The 16,659-nt window shown below is 47.1% G+C and overlaps 1 protein-coding gene across 1 annotated transcript in view; it reads left to right on the forward strand.

The window, feature by feature from the left end:
- Positions 1–16,659, forward strand: part of LOC147100943 (tubulin gamma-1 chain-like) — a 91,486-nt gene that overhangs the window by 44,653 nt on the left and 30,174 nt on the right. Inside the window, exons 4-5 of the mRNA XM_085966008.1 lie at positions 14,748–14,874; positions 15,017–15,103. Of these exons, the coding sequence (XP_085822134.1) occupies positions 14,748–14,874; positions 15,017–15,103 (214 nt within the window). The remainder of the gene's footprint in view (positions 1–14,747; positions 14,875–15,016; positions 15,104–16,659) is intronic.

Genomic DNA, 16,659 nt, shown 5'->3' on the forward strand with positions numbered 1-16,659 from the left:
GGCCACAGGACCCCTCGAGCCTGCTCTGCCATTCAATAAGATCATGGCTGAACTTCTACCTCAACTCCACTTTCCCGCCCTGTCCCCATATCCCTTGATTCGCTAAGTAGAATCATAGAAATTTACCGCACAGAAGGAGGCCATTCGACCCATCGTGTCTGTGCTGGCCGAAAAAGAACTACAGGAAACTTTCTGATATCCGGCACTGACGGGACCGAGCTGGTGGCGTACCATCAAAAGTGCCGGACATACCAGCGTTAATGTTGAAACATACGGAACTGAAAAGCTCCGTGTGAACCAACAAACCCTGTTGCTTAGCAACAGCTTCAAAACAGTTGGCTGCAGCTGCAAGCGTCTCTAGCTGAAGCTGTTGCTATAGCTACAGACCTTGCAGAGCCTGACTGGGGGGAAAAAAAAGCAACGAGAACTAAAAAAACTTATAGAAAACGGCTCCTGATTTTTGCCGTTAGATCGAGTATTCCGGACATATAACCTCTGGATAAACCAAAGTTTCCTGTATCCAGCCTAATCCCACTTTCCAGCTCTTGGTCCGTAGCCCTGTAGGTTATGGCACTTCAAGTGCATATCCAAGTACTTTTTAAATGTGATGAGCATTTCTGCCTCTCCCACCCTTTCAGGCAGTGAGTTCCAGACCCCCACCACCCTCTGGGTGAAAAAAGTTCTCCTCAACTCTCCTCTAATCCTACCAATTACTTTAAATCTATGCCCCCTGGTTATTGACCTCTCTACTAGGGGAAATAGGTCCTTCCTATCCATTGTATCTATACCCTCATTATTTTATATACAGCTCAATCGAGCCTCCCCTCAGCCTCCTCTGTTCCAAGGAAAACAACCCCAGCCTATCCAATCGTTCCTCATAGCTAAAATTCTCCAGTCCCGGCAACATCCTCGTAAATCTCCTCTGTACCCTCTCTAGTGCAATCACACCTTTCCTGTAATATGGTGACCAGATCTGTGCACAGTACTCTAGCTGTGGCCTAACTCGTGTTTTATACAATTCAAGCATAACCTCCCTGCTCTTGTATTCTATGCCTCGGCTAATAAAGGAAAGTATCCTGCATACCTTATTAACCACCTTATCTACCTGTCCTGCTACCTTCAGGGATCTGTGGACATGCACTCCAAGGTCCCTCTGTTCCTCTACACTTCTCAGTGTCCTACCATTTATAGTGTATTCTCTTGCCTTGTTAGCCCTCCCCAAATGCATTACCTCACACTTCTCCGGATTGGATTCCATTTGCCACTTTTCTGCCCACCTGGGCAGTCCATTGATATCTTCCTGCAGTCTACAGCTTTCTTTCTCACTATCAACCACACGGCCAATTTTTGTATCATCTGCAAATTTCTTAATCATGCACCCTACATTGAAGTCTAAATTATTGATGTATATCACAAAAAGCAAGGGACCTAGTACTAAGTCTTGCAGAACTCCACTAGAAACAGCTTTCCTATCACAAAAGCATCCGTTGACCATTACCCTTTGCTTCCTGCCACTGAGCCAATTTTGGATCCCGCTTGCTACTTTCCCTTGGATCCCATGGCCTTTTACTTTTCTGCCCCATCTGCCATATGGGACCTTGTCAAAACCCTTGCTAAAATCCATGTAGACTACATCAAATGCACTACCCTCATCAGCCCTCCTTGTTACCTCCTCAAAAAATTCAATCAAGTTAGTCAGACATGACCTTCCCATCACAAATCCATGCTGACTCCTTGATTTATCCGTGCCTTTCCAAATGACGATTAATATTGTCCCTCAGAATTTTTTCCAACAGATTGCCCACCACCAAGGTTAGGCTGACTGGCCTGTAGTTACTTGGTCTATCCCTTTCTCCCTTTTAAACAACGGTACCACATTAGCAGTCCTCTGGCACCACACCTGTAGCCAGAGAGGATTGAAAAATGATGGTCAGGGCCGCTGCTATTTCCTCCCTTGCTTCTCTTAACAGCCTGGGATACATTTCATCTGGGCCTGGCGATTTATCTACTTTCAAAGATGCTGAACCCCTTAATACTTTTTCACTGTGTTTATCTCATCTGATATTTCACACACCTCCTCCTTAACTACAATGTCTACATTGTCCCTCTCTTTTGTGAAGACAGATGCAAAGTATTCATTAAGAACCATACCCACGTCTTCCGCCTCTTTAGTTATCCGCTTGCTCTTTATGTATTTATTAAACATCTTTGGGTTTTACTTGCCAATGCTTTTTCATGCTCTCTCTTTGCTTTCCTAATTTCCTTTTTAATTTCTCCCCTGCACTTTATATACTCCTCTAGGTTTTCTGCAGTATTTAGGTCTTGGTACCTGGCATAAGCTTCCCTTTTTCTCTTTATCCCTCCCTGTATGCCCCTTGACATCCAGGGACCTCTAGATTTGTTAGTCCCACCCTTTTTCTTTGTGGGAACATATTTGCTCTGAACCCTCACTATCTCCTCCTTGAATGCCTCCCACTGCTCTGACACTGATTTACCTTCAAGGAGCTGTTTCCAGTCCACTTTGGTTAAATCACATCTCAGATTTGTAAAATTGAGCTTTCCCCAATTGAGAACTTTTACTCTGATCTAACTTTATCCTTTTCCATAACTACGCTAAATCTAACTGAATTATGATCACTACCCCCAAAATGCTCTCCCACTGATACCCCTTCCACCTGCCCAGCTTCATTCCCTAAAACTAAGTCCCGAACCACCCCCTCTCTTGTTGGGCTTGCTACATACTGGCTAAAAAAGTTCTGAATGCATTTTAAGAATTCTGTGCCCTCTATACCTTTTATACTGATTCTATCCCAGTTAATGTCATGGTAGTTGAAATCCCCGACTATTACTGCCCCTATTGTTTTTGCACTTCTCAGAAATTTGCCTACATATTTGCTCTTCTGTCTGTTGACTATTTGGGGGTCTATAGTACACTCCCAGCAGTGTAATTGCCCCTTTTTTGTTCTTCATTTCAACCCATATGGCCTCATTTGATGATCCTTCTAACTATCATCCCTCCTCTAATTGTTTCTTCAACCAATATTGCGACCCTCCCCCTCCATCTCATCTGAAAACTTTGTAACCAGGAATGTTGAGCTGCCATTCCTGCCCTTTCAGCCATGTTTCAGTAATAGCTATGATATCATACTTCCACATGTCTCTCTCTGCCCTCAGCTCATCTGCCTTATTCACTAGACTCATTGCATTGAAGTATATACCATTATAAGCACTGCCAAATCCCTTTGTTGTCTATTTTCTAGCATTTGCTTCCTCTGCCTTCCAAACTCATTTAGTAATTTACTGCCTTCCATTTCCAGCTTTGCTTCTTTCCCTTCTGAATCTACATTCAGGTTACAATCCCCCGGTCAAGCTAGTTTAAACCCTCCCCAACAGCACGAGCAAATCTCTCCACGAGCATATTGGTCCCGGTCCTGTTGAGGTGCAATCCATCCGGCTTGTATATGTCCCACCCCCCCCCAGATGCCTCAGGAATCTAAAGCCCTCCCTCCTGCACCATCTCTCCAGCCACGCATTCATCTGCTCTATCCTCCTATTTCTGTACTCACTAGCGTGTGACACCGGGAGTAATCTGGAGATTGCTACCTTTTGAGGTCCTGCTTATTAATCTCTTTCCTAGCTCCCTAAAATCTGCCTGCAGGACCTCATTCCTCTTTCTACCTATGTCATTGGTACTGATATGGACCACCACCTCTGGCTGCTCACCCTTCCCCCCCCCACTCCCCACCCCCCCTCAGAATGTCCTGCAGCCGCTCAGTGACATCCTTGACCCTGACACCAGGGAGGCAACATACCATCCCGGAGTCACATCTGCGGCCGCAGGAACGCCTGTCTGTTCCCCTAACTATTGAATCCCCTACCACTATTGCTTTTTTGACCTTCCTCCCTCACCACCTCCCACCCCCTCACTACTCCTGTACAGCTGAGCCACCCATGGTACTGTGGACTTGGTTCTGGCTGTACTCCCCATAGGAATCATCGCCCTCACCAGTAACATACAGAAACATAGAAGATAGGAGCAGGAGTAGGCCATTCAGCCCCTCGAGCCTGCTCCGCCATTCAGTGAGATTATGGCTGATCATCCAAATTCAGTACCCTGTCCCTGCCTTCTCCCCATATCCCTTGATCCCTTTAGCCTTAAGAAATATATCCAACTCCTTCTTGAATATATTTAATGAACTGGCCTCCACCGCCCTCTGTGGCAGAGAATTCCACAGGTTCACCACTCTCTGGGTGAAGAAATTTCTCCTCATTTCAGTCCTAAATGTCCTACCCCTTATCCTTAGACTATGACCCCTGGTTCTGGACTCCCCGGCCATCGGAAACATCCTTCCTGCATCGTCTGTCCAGGCCTGACAGAATTTTATAGGTTTCGATGAGATCCCCTCTCAATCTTCTAAACTCCAGTGAGTTTCAGCCCAATCGACACAATCTCTCCTCATATGTCATTCCTGCCATCCCAGGTATCAGCCTGGTGAATCTTCGCTGCACTCCTTCCATGGCAAGAACGTCCTTCCTCAGATAAGGCGACCAAAACTGCACACAATACTCAAGGTGTGGTCTCACCAAGGCCCTGTACAACTGTAGCAAGACATCCTTGTTCCTGTACTCGAACCCTCTTGCTACGAAGGCCACCATACCATTTGCCTTCTTAACCGCCTGCTGCACCTGCATGCTTACCTTCAGCGACTGGTGCACAAGAACACCCAGGTCTCTCTGCACTTCCCCTTCTCCCAATCTATTGCCATTCAAATAATAGTCTGCCTTCCTGTTTTTGCCACCAAAGTGGATAACCTCACATTTATCCACATTATAGTGCATTTGCCATGTTTCTGCCCAATCACCCAACCTGTCCAAATTGTACTGGAGTTTCACGACATCCTCCTCACAGCATACCCTCCCACCCAGCTTTGTATCATCTGCAAATTTGGAGATATTACATCCAATTCCCTCGTCCAGATCATTAATATATATTGTGAACAGCTGGGGTCCTAGGACCGATTCTTGCGGTACCCCACTAGTCACTGCCTGCCACTCGGAAAACGACCTGTTTATTCCAACTCTTTGCTTTCTATCCAAGTCAATACCTTGCCCCCAATCTCACGTCCCTTAATTTTGCATGCTAATCTCTTATGCGGGACCTTATCGAAAGCCTTCTGAAAGTCCAAATACACCACATCCACTGGTTCTCCCTTATCTATTTTGCCAGTAACATCCTCAAAAAAATTCCAGTAGATTAGTCAAGCACGATTTACCTTTTGTAAATCCATGCTGACTTTGTCCGATCCTGTCACTGCTTTCCAAGTGCTCTGCTATTACATCTTTTATAATGGACTCTAGCATTTTCCCCACTACCGATGTCAGACTTACCAGTCTGTAATTCCCCACTTTTTCTCTACCACCTTTTTTGAATAGTGGGGTAACATTAGCTACCCTCCAATCCATGGGTACTGTTCCAGAGTCTATCGAGTTCTGGAAGATGACCAGCAATGCATCTACTACTTCTAGGGCCACTTCCTTAAGTACCCTGGGATGTAGATTATCAGGCCCTGGGGATTTATCGGCCTTCAGTCCCATCAATTTTCCTAACCCCATTTCCCTACAAATACTGATTTCTTTCAGTTCCTCCCTTTCATCAGACCCTATGTTCCCCGACATTTCTGGGAGGTTATTTGTGTCCTCCTTTGTGAAGACAGAACCAAAATATGTATTTAGTTGGTCTGCCATTTCTTTGTTCCCCATTATAAATTCTGACTGCAAGGGACCTACGCTTGACTTCACCAATCTTTTTCTCTTCACATATCTATAAAAGCTTCTACAGTCAGTTTTTATGTTCCCTGCAAGCTTACTCTCATATTCTATTTTCCCCTTCTTAATTAATCCCTTTGTCCTCCTTTGTTGAATCCTAAACTGCTCCTCAGGATTATTGCTTTTTCTGGCCAATTTATATGTCCTCTCCTTGGATCTTATGCTATCCCTAATTTCCCTTGTTAGCCACGGTTGAGTCACCTTTTTTGTTTTATTTTTATGCCAAACTGGGATGAACAAATTCTGTAGTTCATCCATTCGGTCTTTGAATGTTTGCCATTGCCTATCCACCGTCAACCCTTTGAGTGACATTCCCCAATCAATCCTACCCAACTCGCTCCTCAGACCATCGTAGTTTCCTTTATTTAAATTTAGGACCCTAGTCTCTGAGTCAACTACTTCATTCTCCATCTTAATGAAGAATTCGATCATAACATAAGTAGGAGCAGGAGTAGGCTATACAGCCCCTCGGGCCTGCGCCGCCATTCAATAGGATCATGGCTGATCCGAATCTAGACTCATGTCCACTTCCCTGCCCTGTCCCCGTAACCCCTAATTCCCTTATCTGCTAGGAAACTGTCTATCTCCATTTTAAATTAATTTAATGTCGCAGCTTCCGCAGCTCTCTGGGGTAGCAAATTCCATAGATTTACCACCCTCTGAGTGAAGAAGTTTCTCCTCATCTCAGTTTTGAAACAGCAGCCCCTTATTCTAAGATTATGCCCCCTAGTTCTAGTCTCACCCATCAGTGGAAACATCCTCACCGCATCCACCCGATCAAGCCCCCTCACAATCTTATATGTTTCGATAAGATCGCCTCTCATTCTTCTGAACTCCAATGAGTAGAGTCCCAACCTACTCAACCTTTCCTCATACGTCAACCCCCTCATCTCCGGAATCAACCGAGTGAACCTTCTCTGAACCGCCTCGAGAGCAAGTATATCTTTTCTTAAATATGGAAACCAAAACTGTACACAGTATTCCAGGTGTGGCCTCACCAGTACCCTGTATAACTGCAGCAAGACTTCCCTGTTTTTATACTCCATCCCCCTTGCAATAAAAGCCAAGATTCCATTGGCCTTCCTGATCACCTGCTGCACCTGCATACTAACTTTTTGTGTTTCATGCACCAGGACCCCCAGATCCCTTTGTACTGTAGCACTTTGCAGTTTCTCTCCATTTAGATAATAACTTGCTCTTTGATTTTTTTCTGCCGAAGTGCATAACCTCACACTTTCCAACATTATATTGCATCTGCCAAATCTCTGCCCACTCACTTAGCCTGTCTATGTCCTTTTGCAGGTTTTTTATGTCCTCCTCACTCACTGCTTTCCCTCCCATCTTTGTATCGTCGGCAAACTTGGATATGTTGCACTCGGTCCCTTCATCCAAATCGTTAATATAGATTGTAAAGAGTTGGGGTCCCAGCACTGACCCCTGCGGAACACCACTAGTTACTGATTGCCAGCCCGAGAATGAACTATTTATCCCAACTCTCTGTTTTCTGTTAGATAGCCAATCTTCCACCCATGCCAGTATATTACCCCCAATCCTGTGATTTCTTATCTTGATCAGTAATCTTTTGTGTGGAACCTTGTCAAATGCCTTTTGGAAGTCCAAATACACCACATCCACTGGTTCCCCTTTATCCACCCTGTGGCCCCGATTTTCTGGCTGCCGTCAGGTGGCTTTTCATGCAGCCGGGGGCCAAAAAAGCGGGTCGGGCCCCCCCCCCCGCCTGATTCCCCGCCCCGTCCGACTTTCGGACTGCCGTTTCCGCGCGCCCCGCTTCAGTCCCGGCCGCCGCTGGCGGGACTGGTCATCTGAGCACTAACGAGCAATTATCTGCTTGTTGAAGTGGATTTTCCCGTGCCGTTGCGACTTTGGGGCTTTCCCCACCTGAAACCCGCCTGCGGGGAACCCCGCCGCTGAGAGGTGGCGTGAAAACAGCTGGCTTGCTTGCAGCAGCAGCAGGTCGCTGAGGGCTGAAGAGATTTAAAGAGGCAGCATTTGCAGGCTGCAGGACCTTGTTGATCAAGGCTTGGGGGAACTATTTGAAGCCTTAGGAGCAGCTGTAGAAAGTTGGAGCCTCACACACTTCTTCAGTGTGAGCTCCTGGGAAGCCCCTTTCACCACTCTAACTCAGCACCTCCTCAACGGAGGCATCTGCCAGAAGCATGGGAGGCCTTTGGTACCTTCCCTTCCTGGCATTAGAGGATCTCCAACAGCAGAGGTGGCAGCAGCAGAACCAGGAACAGCAGGATGAGCACCAGGAGCACGAGGCTGCTGCTCACTCACCTGAAGCTGCACAGGCCAGAAGGGGCCAGCGCTTGGAAGTGGCTTGAGAGCACCTTGCTGCGCTTTAGGGGGCCAGTGGGACCCGTTTCTGCACTGGCAGTCCTACTCAGAAGGACTTCCATGAAGATCTGGTTTCTCTGTTCAACAGATGGTCAACGCTCCTCAAGAGATGCCATTCTCTTATGAGCACTCACCATGTTTTCCGTACCCTGGCGAGTTATCTCCTGCATGGAGGTTGCCAACCTTTCCATGGTGATGCGTTCATGCGCCAATGACTCCACAAAGGCTCTGCTCATGGTCGCTATGGACTCCTCCATTCGCTCCACACTCGCAGCGACCCTGGAGACAAAACCTGCCAGAGACTGCTGCATCTGTGCATGGAGATCCATCACCTCTTCTCTTGTGGATGGACCCAGAGGCAGAGGGTTGACATGCAGCGCAGCTGAGCTGAGCTGGCAGAGTCCTGCGCCCTCCGACGAGGACTCTCCACTGCTGTCCCTGTCTCCAGAATCTGCTGAGGCTCACTTGTGAGCTGTGAAACACCAGTCTGGCTGCACAGCCTCTTCCCCCCTCCACAGTGAGGACGGGGGCTCTGGATGGTACTGTGGGGGAGTAAAGGAAGGAGATAGAGATGTAATGCCAAGATTCTTCTGGTGACTCCCAGCGAGTTGGCATCTGCTGACACCTGCATCCATGCAGCATTGGTCTCAGTGGAAGGCCTCTTCCTCCCTGACCTAGGGAAGAGGACCTCCCTGTGGGCCCTAACCCCATCCAATAATGCCTGCAGTGAAGCCTCGTCGAATTTGAAGGCAGCTCGGCCTCTGCCGCTGGCAGCAGCTGGTGCAGGCTCCTCTGCCATTGTGCAAGAGTGGTTGAGAAGCCTGCAGAGGTGGAGAAGCTTGCTGGACACTTTGAAAGCACCGCGAATGATGACATCATAGTGTGGGGATTTCTGACTCGAATTGGACACTTAGCAAGGCTTCCCACATGCTGGGAATTAATTGGCCAATTGAGGGAAAATTGCGTGGAGCTGGCTGACACTTTTTTATGTGTGTCAGAAACCCCACATTCGGGGAAATCCGACCATTCCCCACACAAGCCGAAAATCGGGGCCTGTATGTTACATCCTCAAAGAATTCGAGCAAATTTGTCAACATGACTTCCCCTTCATAAAACCATGCTGACTCTGTCCTATTAAATTATGTTTATCCAAATGCTCTGTTACTGTTTCCTTAATAATGGACTCCAACATTTTGCCAACCACAGATGTTAGGCTAACTGGTCTATAGTTTCCAGCTTTTTGTCTACTTCCCTTCTTAAATAAGGGTGTTACATTAGCAGTTTTCCAATCTGCCGGGACCTTTCCTGAGTCCAGGGAGTTCTGGAAAATAATCACCAATGCATCCACAATCCCTACCGCCACTTCTCTCAAGACCCTAGGATGTAGGCCATCAGGTCCGGGGGATTTATCCACCTTAAGTCCCATTTTACTGAGTACCATCTCCTTAGTGATTTTAATCGTCTTTAGCTCCTCCCCCCCCCCCCCCCCCATTGCCCCCTGTTTGTCCAGTGTTGGGATATTTTTAGTGTCCTCTACTGTAAAGACTGATACAAAATATTTGTTCAGCGTCTTTGCCATCTCCATGTTCCCCACCACTAATTTCCCGGTCCCGTCCTCTTAAGGGGCCAACGTTCACTTTAGCCACCCTTTTTCTTTTTATATAGCTGTAGAAACTCTTGCTATCTGTTTTTATATTTTTTGCTAGTTTACTTTCACAATCTATCTTCCCTTTCTCAATTAATCTTTTAGTTATTGTTTGCTGGCTTTTAAATGCTTCCCAATCTTCTATCCTCCCACTAGATTTGGCTACTTTATATGCCCTTGTTTTCAATCGGATTCTATCATTTATTACTTTACTAAGCCACGGATGGCTGTCTTCTTTTATTCCCCTTTTTCCTCAGTGGAATATATTTATCTTGAAAGATTATGATCGCTCCGACCCAAGGGGCCTCGTACAACTAGATTGCTAATTAATCCTTTCTCGTTACATAATACCCAGTCTAAGATGGCCTGATCTCTGGTTGGTTCCTCGACCTATTGGTCCAGGAAACCATCCCGTAAACACTCCAGGAATTCCTCCTCCACAGTATTGTTACTAATTTGGTTAGCCCAATCTATATGTAGATTAAAGTCACCCATGATGACTGCTGTGCCCTTATTGCACGCTTCTTTAATTTCCCTTTTAATGCCATCCCCAACCTCCGCCTTACTGTTTGGAGGTCTATATACCACTCCCACTAACGTTTTCTGCCCCTTAGTATTTCTCAATTCTACCCATACAGATTCCACATCATCAGAGCTAATATCCTTCCTTACAATTGTGTTAATCCCTTCTTTAACCAGTAATGCTACCCCACCTCCTTTCCTTTTTGCCTATCTTTCCTGAATATCGAATACCCCTGGATGTTGAGTTCCCAGCCTTGGCCATCCTTGAGCTACGTTTCCGTAATCCCAACCAAATCATATTCGTTTACCTCTATTTGCGCAGCCAATTCATCCACCTTATTATGAATGCTCCTCGCATTAAGACACAAAGCCTTCAGGCTTGTTTTTTTAACGCTCTTGGAACTATTCGAATTATTATTTTCTGTGGCCACGTTTGATTTAAACCGTTGATTTCTCTGCCACTTTTGTTTTTCTCCTTCCTATCTTTTGCTTTTATCCTTGTTTCCCTTTCCTCTGTCTCCCTGCTCAGGTTCACAACCCCCTGCCATTTTAGTTTAAACCCTCCCCCAGAGCACCAGCAAACACTCTCCCTAGGACATTGGTTCCAGCCCTGCCCAGGTGCAAACCATTCGGTTTGAACTGGTCCCACCTCCCCCAGAACTGGTTCCAATGTCCCAGGAACTTGAATCCCTCCCCCTTGCACCATTCCTCTAGCCACGTATTCATCTGAAATATCCTTCTATTTCTACTCTGACTAGCACGTGGCACTGGTAGCAATCCTGAGATTACTACCTTTGAGGTCCTATTTTTAAATTGACCTCCTAACTCACTATATTCTGCTTTTAGGACCTCATCCCGCTTTTTACCTATATCGTTGGTGCCTATATGCACCACGACAACTGGCTGTTCACCCTCCCCTTCCAAGATGTTCTGCAGCCGCTCTGAGACATCCTTGACCCTTGCACCAGGGAGGCAACACACCATCCTGGAGTCTCGTTTGCGGCTGCAGAAACGCCTATCTATTCCCCTTACAATAGAATCCCCTATTAAGATAGCTCTACCCCTCTTTTTCTTCCTGTGCTGTGCAGCAGAGCCACCCCTGGTGCCAGGAAGTTGGCTGCTGCTGTTGCTTTCCTCTGATGAGCCATCCCCACCAACAGCACTCAGTTTGAGAGGGGGATGTCCACAGGGGACCCCTGCACTTCCTGCCTGCGCCTAGTACTCTGCCTGTTGGTCACCCATTCCCTTCCTGCCCAACCTCTACCTGCGGTGTGTCCAACTCTGTAAAAGTGCTATTCACGATGTCCCGAGCATCGCGAACGCTCCAATATACATCTAATTGCAGCTCCAGCGCCGCAATGCGGTCTGTCCGTAGCTGCAGCTGAATGCACTTCCTGCACATGTAGTTGTCAGGGTAAACAGGAAGTGTCCCTGCGCTCCCACATATCGCAGGAGGAGCATACCATGTGGCCGGGCTGTCCTGCCATGACTTACCCTTTAATTAATTGAATTTAAATTAAATCAATCAATCAATCCCACTAATTACACTACAGTTAAATGGTTTACCAACAGTCCCCGCTACACCAGAGAGAGCTTAGTAACTATAAATCACAGAGTTAAAGTTTAAAAATAGAGAAATACTCACCAACCAATCACTTACCTGCTTCCTGGTGACATCACACTTTGATTACTTTTTACCTCTCTCTCCCGCTGCTGAGTTGGTATCCCTCGCTTCTGCCGCTGCTTTTATCCTCCGCCGCGCTCCTCGCTCCACACACAGGTCCGCTCTGGTCGGGCCTCGCTTCTGCCGCTGCTTTTATCCTCCGCCGCGCTCCTCGCTCCACACACAGGTCCGCTCTGGTCGGGCCTCGCTTCTGCCGCCGCTTTTATCCTCCGCCGCGCTCCTCGCTCCACACACAGGTCCGCTCTGGTCGGGCCTCGCTTCTGCCGCCGCTTTTATCCTCTGCCGCGCTCCTCGCTCCACACACAGGTCCGCTCTGGTCGGGCCTCGCTTCTGCCGCTGCTTTTATCCTCCGCCGCGCTCCTCGCTCCACACACAGGTCCGCTCTGGTCGGGCCTCGCTTCTGCCGCTGCTTTTATCCTCCGCCGCGCTCCTCGCTCCACACACTGGTCCGCTCTGGTCGGGCCTCGCTTCTGCCGCCGCTTTTATCCTCCGCCGCGCTCCTTGCTCCACACACAGGTCCGCTCTGGTCGTGCCTCGCTTCTGCCGCTGCTTTTATCCTCCGCCACACTCCTCGCTCTACACACATGTCCGCTCTGGTTGGGCCTCGCTACTGCCGCCGCTTTTATCCTCCGCCGCGCTCCTTGCTCCACACACAGGTCCGCTCTGGTCGTGCTTTGCTTCTGCCGCTGCTTTTATCCTCCGCCACACTCCTCGCTCTACACACATGTCCGCTCTGGTTGGGCCTCGCTACTGCCGCCGCTTTTATCCTCCGCCGCGCTCCTCGCTCCACACACGGGTCCGCTCAGAACAGAATACCGGTTGGAGAGCAAGATGGACTCGGGTCTCCTGCACTGCCTGCCTGGTTCTTCCTTGTCTGTCTGGCAGTCACCCATTCCCTCTCTGCCTGTGGGGTGACCACCTCCTGAAACGTGCTATCCACGAAGCGCTCAGCCTCGCGGATGCACTGCAATGAAGCCAGCCGTTGCTCAAGCTCCAAAACCCAGTGCTTGAGCTCCTCCAGCTGACTACACTTCCTGCACATGTGGTTGTACAGGACACGAGGCATATCCTGGACTTTCCACTTGGCACAGGATGTGCATTTGACGGGACCAAGGTGCCCTGCCATGCCTCTATTTAATAGACTACTAACTAAACTTTAGTTTAACCCACTGACCTAACTTAGAGAGAAAAAAGACAAATTTACTCAAGTTTAACAGGAACTGCAGAGATACTAAACACAAAGAAACTATATACTGTATTAGATATCTAGATACTTAACTTGGAATCCTCCTTTTGAGTTAGACGTGAGAAACCGCCTTCCTCCTCCACGGATTCCTACTATCACCAAATTCATCCACTCCGCTTGCGATTACTCTGTCTCCAAGCTCTGCTCGAGCTATTTATCGATCTCAGTCTTGAATATACTCATCGACTGAACATCCACAACCCTCTGGGGTAGAGAATTCCAAAGATTCACAACCCTCCGTGTGAAGAAATTTGTCCTCGTCTCAGTCCTAATTGGCCGACCCCTTATCCTGAGACTGTGACTCCTAGTTCGAGACTCTCCAGCTAGGGGATACAGCCTTTCAGCATCTGCCCTGTCAAGCCCCCTAAGAATTTTATATGTTTCGATGAGATCACCTCTCATTCTTCTAAACTCCAGAGAATTCAGGCCCATTCTACTCCATCTTTTCTCATAGGACAGCCCTCTCATCCCAGGAATCAATCTAGTAAACCTTTGTAGCACCCCCTCTAAGGCAAGTATATCCTTCCTTCGGTAAGGAAACCAAAACTGTGCACAGTGATCCAGGTTTGATCTCGCCAGTGCCCTGTATAATAATTTTCTGTAATTTGTGTACATGGATACCCAAATACCAACATTCACTAGTCTCTCACCTTTCAAAAAATATTCTGCTTTGCCATTCATCCTATCAAAGTGGATAATTTCACATTTCCACACATTACACTCCATCCTTTTTGCCCAGTCACTTAACTGGGCTATATCCCTTTGCAGCCTCTTTGTGTACTTCTCACAGCTTACTTTCCCACCTAGCTTTGTATCATCAACAAACTTGGATACATTACACTCGGTCCTTTCATCTTAGTCATTGAAGGATGTCCGCTAAAGGAATTTATAATTTCATTGCTTGGCAACAGCTTGACAACGGCCAAAATAGCTCAAGATTCACCATCTAATCTGTGTCTACACGCTGCACTGATTGTACTTCAGAAATCATTTATCTGAAGCATTTGAGATATTTCTCATGTCTGAGTGTGCTATTCAATGTCTTACCTTTTCCCTCTCTCCTCCCACTCCCCCCCTTCCCTCCAGCTGAGGAGAATGGGTTAGATGGGCTGGGGCCCCTTAACACACTAGATCCCTTCCACCAACTGGGATGATGGACACCGTTGCGGGCGCACACAGTTTATTTAGCTCTGGCCAGGTGTCTGGGCCTCTCCACACTGCCTGTTCCTCCAGCAGGCAATCTTGACATTCTGTGCCGCTTCCTCTAGCTGGGGAATGGGGAAATGGTCATAGCTTGTCAGTACTGCACAAGTTTCCTTGGCCAATCTTTTGTGAATAGGTAGCAGGACTTGTATGAGATTCATGTAGTGTTTCGTTTGGTAAACTGAGTGTAAAAGTCTGAATATTCTAAAAGTTTTAGAAAATTGTTCAGAATGCTCATAAGTATTTGTGTTAAATCCCTACAGGTACCCAAAGAAGCTAGTACAGACCTACTCTGTGTTCCCTAATCAGGATGAGATGAGTGATGTAGTAGTGCAGCCTTATAACTCGCTCCTGACACTGAAGAGACTGACTCAGAACGCAGACTGTGTGGTAAGTGACCATAGGCGGAATGGTTGGACTTGGTGCAATAGTGTCTGGAGGGAGTCGTGTCATGCACCAAGCTCTGGAGAGGAGATAGAATGGTATGTTGCATTGCGCAGGTCATTAAAGCGCCGCTGTTTTGGTTTTTAAGGTTGTTCTTGACAACACAGCACTGAATCGGATTGCAACAGACAGACTGCATATTCAGAACCCCTCCTTCTCTCAGATCAACCAGCTGGTAGGTAAAGGCTAATGCTCATTGTTCTGGATGGGATGTATTATCGGGCATTGATAAAGCATTCCTTGAAGCAGGCATGTAGCACTATGGGGTGGTGGAGGAGGAAGAGGAGAGATGGAGGCATAAGTATAACTCAGCTGGAGCAGACTATTAAGAATTTAAGAATCGTATTAAGTGTGTTGTCATGTCCTGCAAGAATCATAGAATAGTACAGCACAGAAGGAGGCCATTCGGCCCATCGGGTCTGCACCAGCTCTTTCGAAGAGCAATCCAGTTAGTCCTGCTCTTCCCTCATATTCCTGCAACTTTTTCTCCTGAGTATTTACTACTTCCCTTTTGAAGGCTACTATCAGGCAGTGTATTCCAAATCCTAACCACTCGTTACATAAAGTTTTTCCTCATGTCGCCTCTGGTTTTCTTGCCAATCACCTTAAATCTGTGCCCTCTGGTTATCGACTCTTCTGCCATTGGAAACCGTTTCTCATTTTATCAAAACCCTTCATGATTTTGAACACCTCTATCAAATCTCTTCCTAACCTCCCCTGCTCTAAGGAGAACCACCCCAGCTTTTCCAGTCTCTCCACATAACTGAAGACCCCCATTCCCCAATACCATTCCAGTAAATAATCTCTCCTGCACCCTCTCTAAGGCCTCAACATCCTTCCTAAAGTGTGGTGCTCAGAATTGAACACAATACTCCAGCTGGGGCCTAACCAGTGTTTTATAAAGGTGCCTCTATTAATAAAGCCAAGGATCCCATGTGCTTTTTTAACAGCCTTCTCAACTTGTCCTGCCACTGTCAAAGATTTGTGTACATACACCCACAGGTCTCTCTGTTCCTGCAACCCCTTTAACTTTGTGCCATTTAGTTCATATTGCCTCTCCTCATTCTTCCTACCAAAATGCATCGCTTCACATTTCTCTCTGTTAATTTGTATCTGCCATGTGTCTGCCCATTTCACCAGTCTGTCTTCTGAAGCCTGTTACTATCCTCCTCACTGTTTACTACATTTTTCATGTCATCTGCAAACTTTGAAATGATGCCCTGTATACTCAAGTCCACTTTTGAAGTATAGTCACTGCTGTAGGAAGCACAGTGGCCAATTTGCACACAAGGTCCCACAAACCAGATAGTTTTTTTATTGATGTTGGTTGAGGGATAAATATTTGCCAGGACATCAGGGAGAATTTCCCTACACTTCTTTGAAATTATGCCATGGGATCTTTTACTCGGTGTCAGCCTAGATTTTCTGCTCAAGTCTCTGGAGTGGGGCTTGAACCCATGACCTTCTGACGCTGAGGCGCGAGTGCTACCACTGAGCCACGGCTGAGGCATAGAACATTTGACATTGAACATGTGGAATTGTCTGCACAGGGAGGCAGATATAATGGGAAAACTTGAAAGTATTGAGTAGATATTTTGGGAACAGCCAAAATTACCACACTGCTTTTTCTGGTCCTTTACAGTTATGTCCCTACGTTTGTTTTAATGAGGAATGGGAGTGTCCAGTTCCTGCTTCCCAACACAATCATTGCCATTAGCTCTGCCTCTTTAA

This window comes from Somniosus microcephalus, chromosome 24, assembly GCF_052327205.1.
Source record: "Somniosus microcephalus isolate GS21.2 chromosome 24, FLI_Smic_1.0, whole genome shotgun sequence".
Classification (NCBI taxonomy): Eukaryota; Metazoa; Chordata; class Chondrichthyes; order Squaliformes; family Somniosidae; genus Somniosus; species Somniosus microcephalus.